Raw genomic sequence first — 15,515 nt, 5'->3', positions numbered from 1 at the left:
TCCTATTCTTTCCGTGATAAAATTTCTTCTTTAATCCTCTGGAAGCACAGAACACACACAGCACAGACTTAGCAAATCATATTTGCTGTGTAAAGAAACTTTCTCTTTTTAACTCCTGGAAGGGCAAAACTAACTCACACAGGGTTAGCTATGGGTCAGATAAAACTTATGAGGTAGGGGCAAACAGGTGCTCTGTTTAAAAAGCAAAATAAATTGCTCCAAGGATGTGTTGCAGATGGTTGCAAACAGTCTTTATGTGTCCAGGTGAACACAGTCTATACTGTAAAGCTGCAGCTGGGGCAGGGCTGGTTTAATGACAGAGGGGGAGTGGTTTGTCAGGCTCAGCAGGAGACTTAAGCATGAAATTTAGTCTTTTTTTTTTTTTTTTTTTTTTAGTAAAAGAGGTGAGAGTGTCAAACAGAACCTTGCTTTGAGGTTTTACCCTTTGCTGATGTTCAGAGCATGTGGTCACTTGACAACTTCTTGTCACCCTGAGCGTTACAGAAAGACACAGGTAAAAATTTGTGCTTGAAAATGCAAATAAATGAAGTTATAAGTAAGTTATTATTTACGAATATGAAAAGCCTACTCAGAATAATATGCTCTGTTAAGGTTTCCTTCCTTCTGGTAAATAATTGTCAAGCCACATTTTAGTGTCTGGGCAGAGAGCAGCCTTAGTTTTAATTCTTTGCATGGTTGAAGTCATTCAGTTATCATTCAGTTTAATTAAATGGCTTTTAAGATTTCATTTTAGTGAAGGGAGAAATGATCTATCATTAAAATTATGATTGAATGTTTTCTGTTTTTTGGGTTTGGTTTCTTTTTTTTTTTTTTTTTAAATTATGGCAGATATTTGAGAAGAGCCTTTGAGATAACTTCAGTAATAGAAGACTGCTTCTGGTACCCTGTAAAATGTGTTATCTATAATGAAAAGAGAAAAGTTGATACTGTTAATTAATAAAGGATGAATTAATCTGGAACCTGACACTTAATTTACCCCAATAATGACAGTCAAGGAAAATCACAGATTACACTCAGCTGTCAATCTGAAGAAACCCCTTTTCTTCAACATGTAGAAACTTTTGGCTCTTCAGCTAAAAATGAGGGTTTACTTTTTGTCTACTATGAGGAGGAATATAGGAAAAAATATTTGACAGGGTAAGATTGAGAAGTTGTTGGATGAAAATATGAATTTCTTATACAAAACTAAGTGTATTATTGCATCAACCAGTAGGTAAAAAATTCCCACCCAGTGCGAGGTGCTCAGCCAAATACTCCAGATCTCTCACTTATAATGCCTTCTGTAATTGTCAGAAATATGTATATGATTCTCTGTAAGTGCAGATGGAAAAATAGATATCCCTGGTGGATCAGCCTGGATTTCTCTCCATAGTGAGCAGAGTATCAGCTTCCTTTAGGTTTCCCTGGAAGCTTCTCCTGATACTTATGCCCATCTCCACAGTGCTCAAGTGTCTTTTGTTACTTTTTTGAAGTTGTCTGTACAGTTCCTTATGCTCTTATTCTTAAAACTCTCTTGACAGTGGGCATGATGAATACAATTGTCTGGCATTGCCTCAGTAAGGGATAGACTGTCAGACTTCCCCTGACTGTGGCCAGTGATGAAACCATTTTGTAATGGAAGAGCAAATTGCAAACATCATTCTATACAAATAATTTCAATAATCTGTTGCCTCTGGCTATTTTTAACCCTGTAAAATTATTAAGATGTTCAAAATGTTTTTGTTTTTGTTTTTTTTTTTTTAAATTTAAAGTGTGAGAATTCAAACTGTGCCTTGTTTGTGGTGGTCTTCTTTAGTTTCAATTTAACAAATTAATTATTAAAAGAAGAGTGCAAGCTCTGAACTCCATCTAAGCCACTGTAAAGTACAACAAGGCACCATCTTAGATAGTCAACAGGTAATTTCAGAATAATCTACAGAAGGGCAATAACCCTGCTTTAATTATTAAAATGCATGCAAAAGTGCACAGTGTGTTAAAAGCCTCAAATAGAAACACATTGTAATTTCTTAGCAAATCACTTGTAGAAAGGGTTATATTAGATAATAAGGGTGTATTAGATACATAAATTAACCCATACCTTAAAAAATAGTAGTAAAGATGACATTTGAAGCAGAGATTGAAGTGATGGTAAGATTTTTACAAGAGATAAATTTAATGCCTTGCTACTTTATATCTACCCTACAACCACAGCCTGGTACACTGGAATTTATTAGCCTAAGGATGTAGTAGACTCCCTGGAATTGCAACCAAAGGATGTTCACTTCTGTTTCAAGCCACCACGTTTGTTGTTTTTTTTTTCTTCTTGGTAAAAAACAGAACTTAAACAAAACATCCAGTCCTAACCAAGTGTTTTGTGTTATCCCAGCCAGAAACAGAGCACTGCTCCTTCTCAGTCCTCATCAGCACCTCTCAGTGCCCCCCAACTCAGCATTTCACCTCTTCAGTCCCCAAAAGGTTCTAGGGTAGGATTGTTAAAAGGTAGTAACAGGAAATGGTCTGTAATATTGAATTATTCAGAGAAATTGGTAAAAATGGGGATTCTTCCAGTTTTAGCAAACTTCCTACAGAAGACAGAAGAACTTGTGTGTATTCAGAACACGGGCATGTGAAGGGTTCTCCTGGCGCAAGTTTCTCCAGGTGACTGTAGCTGGGCGGGTTGGTTGGAAACACCGAAATTCAGTGACTGGTCCACGACTAGGAAATAAAAAAATACCATTTCCACTGCGTGATATGCCTTGTCTCAGATGCTGTTCCTGAAAAATAATATTTTTTAATCTAAAAAGTTTTAGGGATCTAGGTATCAAATTAATTCTGTGTTCCCATTTCTGTACAACTGTTCCCTTTTTCAATGCCTGTTTTTTGTATCAGTGATGTCTTTTGCAATGAGTTCCAAAGCTTGTTTTTTTAATTTATGATTATTCCTGGTGCTAGAATGTGCACGGGCCCCCGTCACAGTCCGTATCCTCTTCTTGCAGACCAGCAGAAGCACTGCACAAAAAAAATCCTTGTCCTGTACAACAGCTTCAGCACTAAGTGATGACAGGAAACAACATAGGAATACAGCAGGCAGTTTAATGAGGAAGGGAAAATAATAATACGCTAGGAAGCAACATAAAACTGAAAGGGGAATATAAAAAGACGTGTGTGCTTGTTTTAAAGTCAACTGCCAGTGATTTGGATTATTTTTTGCAGTAGCCCTGTGTGGTCTGGCCACTAGAGGGGGGGTGGATCCACGTTTTGTTCTCGTGCTGCAGTTGTAGGTCCGGTTTCTTTGCCTCTCTCCTCACTTACATGCTTCCCTGAATCATTCATCCTTTTGCCTGTCAGTAGTTTATCCTTATCTAGCACTTAGATCCTTTCCTAACTTATCCTTAACAGGATTTTCCAGCTGAAGACATAGTAGTGATTTATATCAAGCTATTTAATTTCTTGAGAGTTGTTCCGTTCCGTGTACATTTGAGATGTTATTCCACTTTTCTTTTTTCCACTTTTTTTTTTTCCTCTCTGCACACTGAGCAGAGATTTTAATGTGATACCCAGGAAGACAGTTGTCCAGTTGTTGCTTATAACTTACATCACCATGGCACAGATGAACAGTTTTCCTTATACCTTGTCTTTTGCTTTGTATTAGACAATTCAGAATTTCGTCCATCAGAGTTTATATAAACTTCAGCCTTTGGAAGTCCCTTTGCACATCCTCATGATTTTCATTCCTTTTCGCTATATAAATAATCTCTCATCTGCAAAATGCCATCTATTTCCTGATCATAGCTGGGATGATTCAGCAGCCCTGGCCCTGGGACCACACTATGCTCCATTTTTTTCACTGTATTCAGTAAAAGACCACTGTATTTCTGGGTGCTTATCTAGTTTTCTATGACTGTGGATCTTGTCTTATTTATGGGAAACTGAAATCTTTAAAAAGCATTTTGTCAAAAGCTGTTTGAAAGTCCAAATATGAGATTGCCTGTTCTTTATACCACCATGGTGATACTATTATGCTAATCCGAAAGTTCAGAAGTGCAGCTGATTACAGAAGCATGATGCTACTCTACAGACAACCCATCAATTTATCCCTGTTGTCTGGTGTTACAGACCTTAATAAATCTCAAAATTAAATTAACAGCTACTGAGATAGGACTTATCAGTCTATTATGATCAGCTCTGCTCAACTCTAAACTAGGGGAACTGCAGTATATTTTAGTTGTTTTTAGTTATAGTTAGTTATGGATAGTGAGATACTGGAATAAGTTGCCCAGAGGAGCTCTGGCTGCCCTTCCATAAGTGTTCAAGGCCAGACTGGATAAGGCCTTGAGCAAATTCTTCTAGTGGAAGGTGTCCCTGCCCATGGCACAGGGGTGGAATGAGATGGGCTTTAAGGTCTTTTCTAGCCCATAACATTCTGTAATTCCATGTTTTTTTTAATTTCTTGATAAACACCATTGGGTTGACCCTATTTGTTGTTTTAAATGCCCTATTGCTTTAAACTCTCTTTCATTTCCCAGTTTCTATTACCTGCAAACAATAGATCTGAGGTAGATTTTAGTATTTGTTTGGAGTTTGATTTTCCAGGGCTTATTCACCAAATCTTCATTAAGACTGTTCATTAACAGACATAGCTTGACTCCTTTGCTAATGAAAAATGACAGATTGGGGCTGGAGTATCCTGCATAATGGGAAAAGATAACCAGGGGGAAAAAAGTTTTCAACTCTTTTTTTTTATTAGGAAAGAGACTCAGTGTAACTTTATAAAACTACTTCAGGGAACTTTTTGGGAAGATATTCATTCCAATAGCTAAAATAACCTAATGTAATCCCTAAAGGTTTCTGAAATCAGGGAAATAGATATACAAAACCAATACAATAAGGTTTACTTCAGGCTAGAAGTGCCTCCCATTGAAAAAAACAACAGCATATTTCCCATAAAGTAAAAGCACAATCTCCGTGGGTCCAATTCTGTGCATAGCAGCAATAAATAAGTAAAAAATAAAAAAAAAATTAAAAATATATGACAAAGCCCATCATGACAGAGCAAAGATGGACAGAGGAATGAATAAGCCCAGAGTTTAGTTCCATGTGACTTCATGGATTGCTGTTTTCCCAGTGCAAATACATGTTAGTATGTACTCATTTTGTCATCAAGTATCACCACAGAGCTTTATTAACCCTTATTGAGATTCTCCTGTGTTGGTTATCACTCAAGTCTTGCTGATTAATCTGTTATGGGCACTGTCCCCTTTACCATTTTTCACTTTGTTTTTTAGCAGTGACTTCCTGCTATGTAATTCATCTATTTTTCAGCTGATGAAAAATGTAATTCACCTTTTTTTTTCAGCTGATGCTCTGTGCCCTCCACCTTCCTCAAGCTCCTCCAGCACTGTCCCACACAGTGGTTTTGGTTTTGTGTTTTTTTTTTTTTTCCCCATAGAGAGTATGTCAGATGTATTCCTTCTACTCCTTTACTGTCTCCATGATTTCTTTGTCTTTCAGGCCATAGGATTCACATTCAATTTATTAGAGTACATCAATTACATAATAAATTCATGACATCTAGTTGTTGTTTGGGAATTTGATCTGACAGGAGCAGCAGGTTCTGGGCTCTTTGTAAAGGTAGCTGAGGTACAAGGGGAAGGATTTTGAAGGTGGAGGCAGCTGCATATGCTGGTAAAGAAACACAGAATGTCCAATATGGAGTGACATTTACATGAAATTAAGGTAAACATTTGACATGCAGTGGCCTCTTTAGCAAACCTTTTAGCAGCAGCCACAGATTTCTGTTTGCTGTTGAAAAAAATTGCTTTGGGAAATAATCTGGATCAGATTCTGTCAAGATAAACTTTAGTATGGAGCCAAGTTAAAAAAAAAAAAAAAAAAAGAGGTGGGAAAAATCCCCAGGTGGTTTATCTCATTATTATTAACATTCTTTAATATTTACCAGGCTCTCTTAGCAAGTCAGGCTGTCAGACAGGCACTGAACCATGGAGACAGATCCAGGTTTACTCCTGGGAACTCACTTTGCCTCTCATCTTGCAAAGAGGGTTGATAGCAGATGTGTTTCAAAGGGCTGACAGTTGTGAAAAGCACCAAAACCTCTGGAATTCAGTAGCTGTGGACTGTTCTTGCAGCTTAGTTTGGGCTTTTCAGGGTTTTCCTCTTCTTCCTGCCCCTCTTGCTTTTGATTCACCCTGCCTGTGAGGTTCTGGGAATGAGAGATGGGAGAATGGGTGAGAAGGGATAAAAGTTAGAAAGTGTATATTTTAAAAGGTGTTCAGAAATCTGTTTTCAGTTGGAGTCCCCCAGCTATCAGAGGATGTTTGCTTATACCTTACTGTAACCACTAGGGTACAGAGGTGTGCTACTACAGGGAGATTTGTGTATAGAAGCTGCATTGCCTTCACTAGATCAGCCCTTAAATCAATTTGATGTGCCCATGCATATTTTTTTACATTGAGACTTTACTGAAAATACAATTTTTAGCCCTCCCTCTGGTGCCGTGGTCTGTTTTGTGATCAGGGGACAGGCACGGCAGCAAAAAGGGCCAGGATAAAGTTGATAATAAAAGAATGACTGTGTTTAGTGTCTGGCCACGTCAGCCAGAGAAGTCTGCTGCGCTAAAAATGATAATTCAGTGATGAAGTAGATTTTTCTACTTACCTATCACCTTTGAAATCTTGGATTGAGTCTTTGTTAGCTCAGAAATGGGAGGGAATTGGTCACGTTCCCATAGCACCCGTGCTGAAAGACATCTTCCTGGTGGTAGTTACTGTGTCTGGTGAGGATGCGAAGAACATGAGAGCAGCGAAATGATTTAAAAAATAAAAGTGCCTTAGCAGAATAGTAAGTGCTGTTTGCCAAGCACAGATGCTCATAACGTTATCCTTTAGCCACTCTCTGACTTCTAGAAGTGATGTTACATATTTGGATTTTTAGGAAGAGGAGAAATGGAGGAAAGGGTGAAAAGCTGCTGTGTATTTTAAAACTGGATTTCTTCTCTTGTAATGTAAAGCTGGGACTTTAGGCTCCAACTCCTTTCAGTGCAGCCTATTCCATTTGACTGTTTCCTCCAACTATCCCCCCCAGCAAAGGCCAATAAGAACAGTAATTGCTTTAAAGGCTGAAGAATTGTGTCTGAATTGAATGCCAACAAGTGACGTTATCTTTATAACAAAAAACAATTGCCTTGTTCTCAGGGAAATACAGATTCCATTGCAAATATGTTCACTTTAGAGCAGACACAGTGCAATAAAATTACAGTGCTCTGCAGCATTCATCTCGGCTCTTCACAGCCACCCACCCAATTACAAGCTGTGTCTTGCCAGCAGAAGACTGTTGCTTGGTTTCTGTATTATTTTTATAGCTTTGCTTTCCTCTACATAACTTGAGAGGTAGGCTGTGCTTACTCCTTTCCTTTCACCAGGTTTTTCTGCTGTTAAAAAAAAAAAAAAAAGTAAAAATTGGCTGGTATGGAAAGTCTTTCGCATGGCTCGAAATGTGATTTGTTTTTTTGTTTTTTTTTTAATGGAGAATATGCTCTGAATAGTTGTTTCTAATACCTTAATAGCACTAGTTTATGTCAGTAATTATATGAAAGGTTAATCTTTAAATCACCAACATTTCCTAAATTCCTAATCAACTACATGCTTGGAAAGGAACCCATGTAAATGCTCAATTTGTTAATATTAGACTGGGTTGAGCAGGTCAAGGAAAAGCATAACCTTGGTGCATAATGGGAAATTGAACACAGCAAAAATATCTCACATCTGTTTGTCATAATAGCTGTGAACATGAAAGTTGAATATGAGTGTAGATATAATCAGCAGGAGAATCTGTGATAGCTCGAGATCACCCATCTCTCTAGATGAGGGTTTCTTAAAAAACAGAACAAACAAAAAAAAAAAAGAGAGATTTTTAGGTAGAAAAGTCTGATTTTTTTAGAAAGCCTGTGGTGAACTGTGGCTAGGATAGCTAAGAAATCCAGCCAAAAAAAGTCAGTGGCAGAGGCACAGTGCTGGAGTTCAGCAAACACAGCGATGGATGAGGGGGACATTGTGCTCCCAGGGAACAGGGAGGTGGCGGAGGAAATGACGGGGCTGTGGGCACGTGTGTTTGGGGAAGCATGTCTGTCTGTGCCTCTGTGATGAGAGAGTGTGTGTGACTGGGACTTTGGAAAGGGAGAGAGGAGATGCCGGGTATCCTTCTTACATCTCTGCTGTTGTCCTTGCCACAGTCCTAACGTGGGAGGGGAAGGCACTGAAAAGTCTCATTTCCCATGTGTGCACAGTGGTCCCCTTGCCTCCTCACCAGTTCTCATCTTCCCTTTCATCCCATCCCTTCACCCTTCCCTATTCTCTCTCCTGCTGAATGAAGCTATTTAGTGTTGTACCCTCCTTTGCAGAAGCTGTTTCATCCCTGCTTGCACAGTTTTAAAAACTGCTTTCTCCACCCACCCTCAGTCTTGGTTTTTCATCTGTGCTAGTTCTTTAGATTAACCATCTTTAAAAAAAGGCAAAGGAATCCAGTAACATCCTGATTTAGTTGTTGTTACTCCAGTCTTTTATCTTTTGTCTCCTTTTAATTTCGTTATTATTACTGCTATTACTGTTATAGCATTAGAAATAAGCTTCTTCATTAAATACTCCTTAGTTGCCACTCTGAATACCATTGGAGAAGCTGGGGGGGGGGAAGGGAGAGGGATTCAGGGAGTCCTTTTGCTTTTAATGCAGAATGAGACACACACAAGGAACAAATTTAGTCCATCTGAATAGCAAATGAATTGTTGTTTGTTTTCTTTTATCAGAACCGAAGAAAATGATCAAACAGACTCATTTCAACTACCCCTCGATGCCTTAGCCATAAAAACATATACAGAATATATTAAAGCATACAAAAATATCCTTAGGTATGGTTAATGGTCTTTCTCTGGCACAGGTTTGCAAGGCAGCTCTGAACTAGGGGCTGCATCTTCAGCTATTGCTGTGACCACAGAGGGAGGGGGCATCCCTTGGTCTGACCCCTTGCAGTACCCAGACAGCATGGCAAAGGAGGGAATTTGCAGCTTTAACACAGAATATCTTTGTATTTTATATTTTCAGGGCAGAAACAGAATGTGGTACATTAGCATTGATTCTGTGGTTTCATATAATTATTTTTTTTTTAAGTAGTACAGAAAGGAAGGAAAGAAAAAGACAGAAAGGAAAATAAATCATCCCTTATATACATTCAGAGCATACACAGCAACAGTTCCTTCAGCACTGGGTGCACTGTGAGTGGGTATTGATGTGAGCAGCAAGAGATTGCATGTTAGAGATCTATAACACTGGTACTGTTAACCAGCCTCAAAAAAGGTAGTTCTTTTGTTTGCCTTTCACCCTGTCTTGTGTTTAAAAAGACAGTTAAATATAAAGAAAATAATGCTAATTACCTCGTTATAAAAGGGAGATTAGTCCTATTAAGTAGAGCATTAGAAAGGGAATATTGAAAATATTTTCCTTCCTTTGATATTCCCCAAGCATCTCTTGGACAAAACTGTCACAACTAACCCCAAAAGCATCTTTTCTTTTTTTTTTTTTTTATTCCTTTTGAGTTTGGAGCCATTTAATATTGCCAGAATAAGGGCATCAAAGAGAGGGAATGACTTATCTCTGGACAGCTGTTGAACACAAAATTTGGAAGAAAGAGTTAGGGAAAATTTGTCCCTGCAGTTGCCATAAATGCAGTACAAATATAATAACTCCCATATATACCAATGGAAATAGCCTGGAGCAGGATGAATAACTGGATTTGCAATAGCTAGATTGAAATGACATAGTGGCTCTTTTATTTCTTTATTACCCACATATATTTCATGTCAACTTTCAGACTAGATGTGGGCACCCTGTGGTACTGCCAGGTAACAGCAGTGATACCCCTCTTTTCACCAGTGAATATTCAGAGAGTGTCAGGATCTCCAGATGTCCTCTGGGGACCACTAGGAGGTTGTCTCTAGAAATTACCCTCAGAAAAGATTTCTGCATGAAGATTTTGAAACACATCCTTTAATAAGGGCTGTGCTCCACGTGGAGGATCCATCCATCCATCATCCTGCTCAGGGTGGCAAGTCATTGCTGGTCATCACCTCTCTTCAGGAGAAATGGCAACAGGCAACACTGAAATCAGCTCCCACTTAGGAAATCACTGCACCTTTAAAGGAAAACGCTCTGCTCAGTTTACTTGAGCTGTCAGTGCAAGATGCATGAAGCACAGAGGTGAATAAATTCCAAAGGCAAGATTGCTCACGTCTTTGCAAACGTGGCTGGAGGTTGCTAACACCAATAAGCAGCAGGAACAACTCCAGAGGGGTGCAATCACTCGTGTGTTTCAAATACAACCCACAAATATGCTAAAAATACGCTGAAATACAACCACGGGATGATTGTTTGTTGGTATCAGTCTTGTCTTAGATTTACAGGGGCAAAGCCATGACTGCACTAATACATTTCTTTATAGCAGCAGGGGGTCATTATAGAAATAAAGCCAGTTTATATATATATATATATGTATATTGCCATATGCAGACAATATTTTAACAATCTCAGTTGATTTTTTGGAAGCATCCTGGCAACTAGTTGTAATCAGCCCTGCTGGCTGCAGTGCTGCCTTGTGGATTTGAGGAACATATAGCCTAGTTCAAAGTTGGAGAGCCAATTTTTCACAGTTAAATTCCCTACTGATTTCAGAGAAGGGTTTAATGGGGAAAATAAATATAGCTTGGCCCTGAGTTAGCATGTATTTAGGCAAATATTTTTTGCCTTAAACATGATCAGGCAACCCAAAAGACAAGGGGGTCTGTACTTTCTCTCTGTCCTCCCTGTTAGGTTTGTACATAGACACTCAACCCCTCAGGTCACTTGGGAGTTTCAGGATGGATCAGGCCCTGCTGGGTTTGAGGCACAGGAAGAGAAATGTGCATTTGTTTAAAGAGAGAAAAGCCTGGTTTTAACAGTGCTGGCTTGTTTGAAACTGTGGGGGAATTTTCAGTGGCTTTAGTGAAAAAGCAGCTGATTTTCATTAAATTCTCTATGAAACAGTCCTCTCCCAGTACATAATCTCATTGCTTTCACAGATATTATAGTCTCACTGAATAAAAATTTTGATTAAAGGGCTCTTGCCATATTTAATATTACAGAAGATGAGATGTATCAAATAGATGAAAATAAATTCTGACTCCTTAATTAAAATAGTATCAGTCAGAAAAAAATATAGAAGTCACTCTTTACACTCAAAATTAATGGCTAAAACCTGCTGTGCAGGAAAACAAGTGATTTATTCCGTGCCTATTTTCTGCTTTATGAGCCTGCTATAGCCTCGTAAGAGTAGGTGGCACTTCAATGCTATAAAAAAGGGGAAAAAAACCCCTGTGTTACATTAAAATACATGTAAGATTTTGCAATTGTTCCTCTATTGGTGGTAACCTGAGGATAGAGAAACATGTACAGAGCATAGAAGTGTCACTCAGTTCATTATCCATAACATTTTATTCCCATGTAGTGCCGTAGGAAGAAAATTTCAAGATGCTCTGCCTGGTGTTACAAAACTCCCTCACCGTCAATTAGTATGAGGGGAGTTGGTGAAAGGATCAAGTTGTTCACATACTGGAATGAAAAATCCAAAATACAAAGAAAGGAAGCCTTTATTTAAGGGCAGTCAGATAAAACAGCTGCGTGATTCTACATTGTGAAATCACTGCTTTATATCCATCAATTCCATTTATCACTCATTAGTAAGGAGGGTTCATCTGCTTTCAGCCTCTGCAGAGATTTTTAGGGTTGTTTTGTTAGTGAAGGCTGCTGGTGGAAGGGAGGGACATGAGCTGGGCTTTGCCAGCAGTTTACTACAGGACCCAGAAGTAGGATCTAATACCTCTCTATCTTCTCCTGACAGTGGTTTTGCTCTTCAGACACACAGGTTTCATCACTGAGACCCAAATAGCTTTTGCTCTTCTCCACTCACCATGGCACCACAGGGCACAGAACAAGTTCCCTGCTCTTGGCATAGCTCAAAACAAGCATAAAAGTGGAAAAAGCTATTAAAAGCCCTTAAATTTAGTGGGGTTTTTGGTCTTTTTTATATTTCTGATGAGCACATTTTGGCAGTGTTTCACTCATTTGGGTTTTGTTGGTTGTTTTTTTTTTTTTTAAGGGAGTCTTTGCAGTATGATCAGTTTTGATACAAAATACTTCTAAGGGTTCTGATGCTGTTTTTATGGATCTTGCAGCAACTAACAAGTGAGCTGTACTTAAAAACCCTCAGAATTCCTGTCCCAGGGACAGGGTTAAAACTTTAGCCTTTCTGAGGTGCACTGGCTCCTTGTTGTACTGGCATCCAGTTACAGGTAGCACATTAACAAAAATAGAATTCCAGTGTCATGCTTCATATCTTCAGCAACATGATGGACGTGAATGTGTGCTAATTACAATGGGTAATTTTAAGCTTTCTCTTTTACGTGGCTTCTTTGCTCCTTGACTTTCATTTCAACACTCAGCATGAAGAGAAAAAGAGGTTAAACTGTTGCATTTTGTATACAGGGAACCATTCATGTAATATACACCAGTCTGTAAAAACTGTAAATGCTATTTTTTTTTATTTTAAACAGTTTTTTTTTTTTAGTTTACAAAAGATCAATAATTGGTACCTTTTTACACTCTCAGATTCCTGAATATTGACAGATCTTCAAAGGGGTATTAGCATATGAAACCTTAAGATTGGCTGTCCTGAAGGTTTTTAAGACACGATAAAGCTAAAATATCAAGTCTCTGGGACAGCCCCTCTTAACAATTTGGGCAGAGGTGCACATCAGAAACCACCAGCAAAACCCAGCAACCCCCCCCACCCCGTGCCACTGTCTGCCTGCACGCTGTTATTTGGTTGCACACTGTTTAAATCCCACAAGGAAAATCACACCTCACATTCCCTCGCTGGCTGCTGGTGACAGGAACAAGATCCATACTCATTAATGATCACCAGGGCTCCCTCAATGTGGTTGGGTTTGTAATCAACATAATACTCCTGGGCTGACATGGCAGCCATTTGGTGCATGGTCTGTTTCTGCTTCTGCTTCCTGCGCTGTGTGACAAAGCACTGTCTTAGTTGCCTTAAGCCGGCTGGAAAGCACTTCCAGGAGACGTACAACACCAAAACCACGATGAGGAAGGAAAAAATCAGTGCCATGGTGCCCGTCACCACCTTGTGAATCTGCACGGCGTTCTCGGAGTTCTCGCCGGGCATGGTGATGGTGACGGCGTACGTGGTCCGGTCCTCGCTGCTGTCCGGCACGTCGTAGGTGGCGGTGGCGGAGCCGTAGCCGAGCGTCTGGTCGCTGTTGTTGGTCACCGGGGAGAAGGTGTTGACGCTCGTGGGGTCTGCGTCTTCGCACAGGTGGAAGGCGTACACGGCGTCCAAAACATCCTCGCCCTGCGCGTACTCAGGGGTGGCACAGAGCAGGTTGCTGTCGTAGCGACCCTGGAAGTTGCTCAGCCAGGAGGCCAGGGCGCAGACGTTCCGGCTGCAATCCCAGGCGTTGGCGGAGAGGCTGATGCTAGTGAGGGACTTCCAGGAGTCCAGGACCCGGGAGTCGATGTAGGTCAGCCGGTTGGAGTCCAGCTGCAGGGATTTGAGATGAGGTACACTTTCGAAAACGTGAGGTTCGATGTATTCGATTTCGTTGCCGGAGAGATCCATCTTTTCCAGTTGCCATATCCAGTCCAAGGTGTTTACTACGATGGTAACTTTATTCCTTCTCAAGCAGAGAGAGTGCAGGGAGATGAGCCTGGGAAAATGGGCTAAATTCACTTTCACCAAGTCATTGTGCTCGAGGTGCAGCTCAGTGAGTTTGAACAAGCCCGCAAAAGAGTTTCGAGCCAGGCTCTTTAACTGATTGTATCCTATGTCCAGAAACTTCAGGCTGCGACAGTCCTGAAAAATTCTCACCGGCACGAACTTGATGGCGTTCGACCGCATGTGCAAAGTTGTCAGTTTCCTCAGCCCGTGGAACAGGTCGGGCTCCAAAGACTGTAGGTTGTTGTAAGATAAATCCACACTGCGCAAGTTTGGCATGGGGCGGAAAGTGGTGTTGGGCAGTTGGGTTATTTTGTTGGAACTCAGGGTGAGCTCTTTAACTCGCCGCAATTTTTGAAAGGCATTCCCCTCCACTGAGCAAATGTGATTGTGATCCAGATAGAGCCACGTGAGCTGCATTAACCCTGTGAACTGTCCATCATGCAGCTCTGAAAGGCTGTTGTACCGCAGAGACAAGCCCATCATGCCCGACAGGTTGCGAGGCATCTCTGTAAGATTCAGTGATTCACAGTACAAAAGCCTGCCCTCACACCGACAGAGCTGTGGACACCCACTATTCACAGCTGGAAGCATTTTAGAAAAGATACCCAGCGTACACAATATCAACCCCGGGGGCTTCCTCAGCAGCCAGTTTAAACAGAGACCAATAAGAAGGAAATCCATTAGCAAGAATATTTCCAAATATGCTTGAGAATGTCCATTGAATCTTTTCAAATTCTACATCATATTTTATTTAAGGGGGGAAAAAAAAAAGAGCAAACCAACGAAACAAAGCCCGAAAACCAAAGCAAAACAGCAAACAGAACAAACACAGAGGCAAATATTTCACTTTACAGCATGCAGGAGCTGTGCAGCATTAAAGTTCACAGACATTCAAAGGTAAAATGATAGTGATTTTGTTCATGTTAAATGCTGCAGCAAAGGAAAAAAAAAATCTTTCTTCATGAAAGAATTTAATTAAAAAGTGTCTTACCCACCCTTTTCCAGAGAGTGACAACCTCCATTCAGTTGCTTCCTTTGTGTTTGGACTAATTATATGCAGAGCTAAAAAAGACCCCTCTGTGCTACAAATTCAGTCCCTTTCAATGTTGTGCAAGGCTGGCAAGCTCACAATGTCTCACTTCGCTTCTGCTCAACGAGCGAAAGGCTTGTCCAGCTAGCTTTTGAGCTGCCTCCTAGGACCTGCAAGTTTCAGAACTATGTACATGAGCTTGATCTTCTCCTTCTCCCTCTGTCCTTTCCTCTGCAGTTAACACTGTGGCGTGAAAAAAACTCCAAACTCTTTACTAACGACTCCACAGGATTTGTCAATCTGTTTAATGTCCGTCATTTGCAACGACCATTGACCGGCACAACCTTTACTCCAGAGAGAGGTTACCATTCATTCACTGACCGGTTAAGGGTCGCTTTATTTCCCATTCTTTGTTCGCTTTGCTTGTTAGGTGATGCTTAGAGCAGAGAGAGACAGCAAGAATCCCTTCCCTTCAGCTGAGCAGTATGTTGCTAGAGCATGCAGAGGCACCCAGTGTTCACTGAGTGTCGTAAGCTGCTCATGATTGTACGCCTGCACTGTGCATCTCAGACATGGGCAGATTGAAAAGGGGTGGGCATAAAACCAACATCGGGAGCGAACCAGGAAAGTAATATATGCTCTTTGATGA

General features: G+C 40.3%; 2 protein-coding genes and 1 long non-coding RNA gene across 7 annotated transcripts in view; 1 reads left to right on the top strand and 2 right to left on the bottom strand.

The window, feature by feature from the left end:
* The window catches only part of CTNNA2 (catenin alpha 2), a 486,975-nt gene that overhangs the window by 315,239 nt on the left and 156,221 nt on the right, over positions 1–15,515 (top strand). The gene's annotated exons all lie outside the window — the stretch shown is intronic.
* LOC135413619 (uncharacterized) lies at positions 5,918–15,510 on the bottom strand. Of its 2 annotated transcripts, XR_010430315.1 has the most exons (3): positions 14,832–15,424; positions 6,676–6,790; positions 5,918–6,220 (listed from the first exon to the last, which is right to left on the bottom strand). It is a non-coding gene; the product is annotated as an uncharacterized LOC135413619 (long non-coding RNA). The 2 variants fall into 2 exon arrangements; XR_010430314.1 differs by having other exon boundaries at positions 5,918–6,790; positions 14,832–15,510.
* Positions 9,078–14,833, bottom strand: LRRTM1 (leucine rich repeat transmembrane neuronal 1). The gene has a single exon (XM_064653549.1). The coding sequence runs from the start codon at positions 14,515–14,517 to the stop codon at positions 12,955–12,957; it is 1,563 nt and encodes a 520-aa protein (XP_064509619.1). The 5' UTR covers positions 14,518–14,833; the 3' UTR covers positions 9,078–12,954.

Source organism: Pseudopipra pipra, chromosome 4, assembly GCF_036250125.1.
Source record: "Pseudopipra pipra isolate bDixPip1 chromosome 4, bDixPip1.hap1, whole genome shotgun sequence".
In the NCBI taxonomy this organism is placed as follows: Eukaryota; Metazoa; Chordata; class Aves; order Passeriformes; family Pipridae; genus Pseudopipra; species Pseudopipra pipra.
Note: the sequence above shows the minus strand (reverse complement) of the source record. Positions and strands in the feature narration are given on the sequence as shown.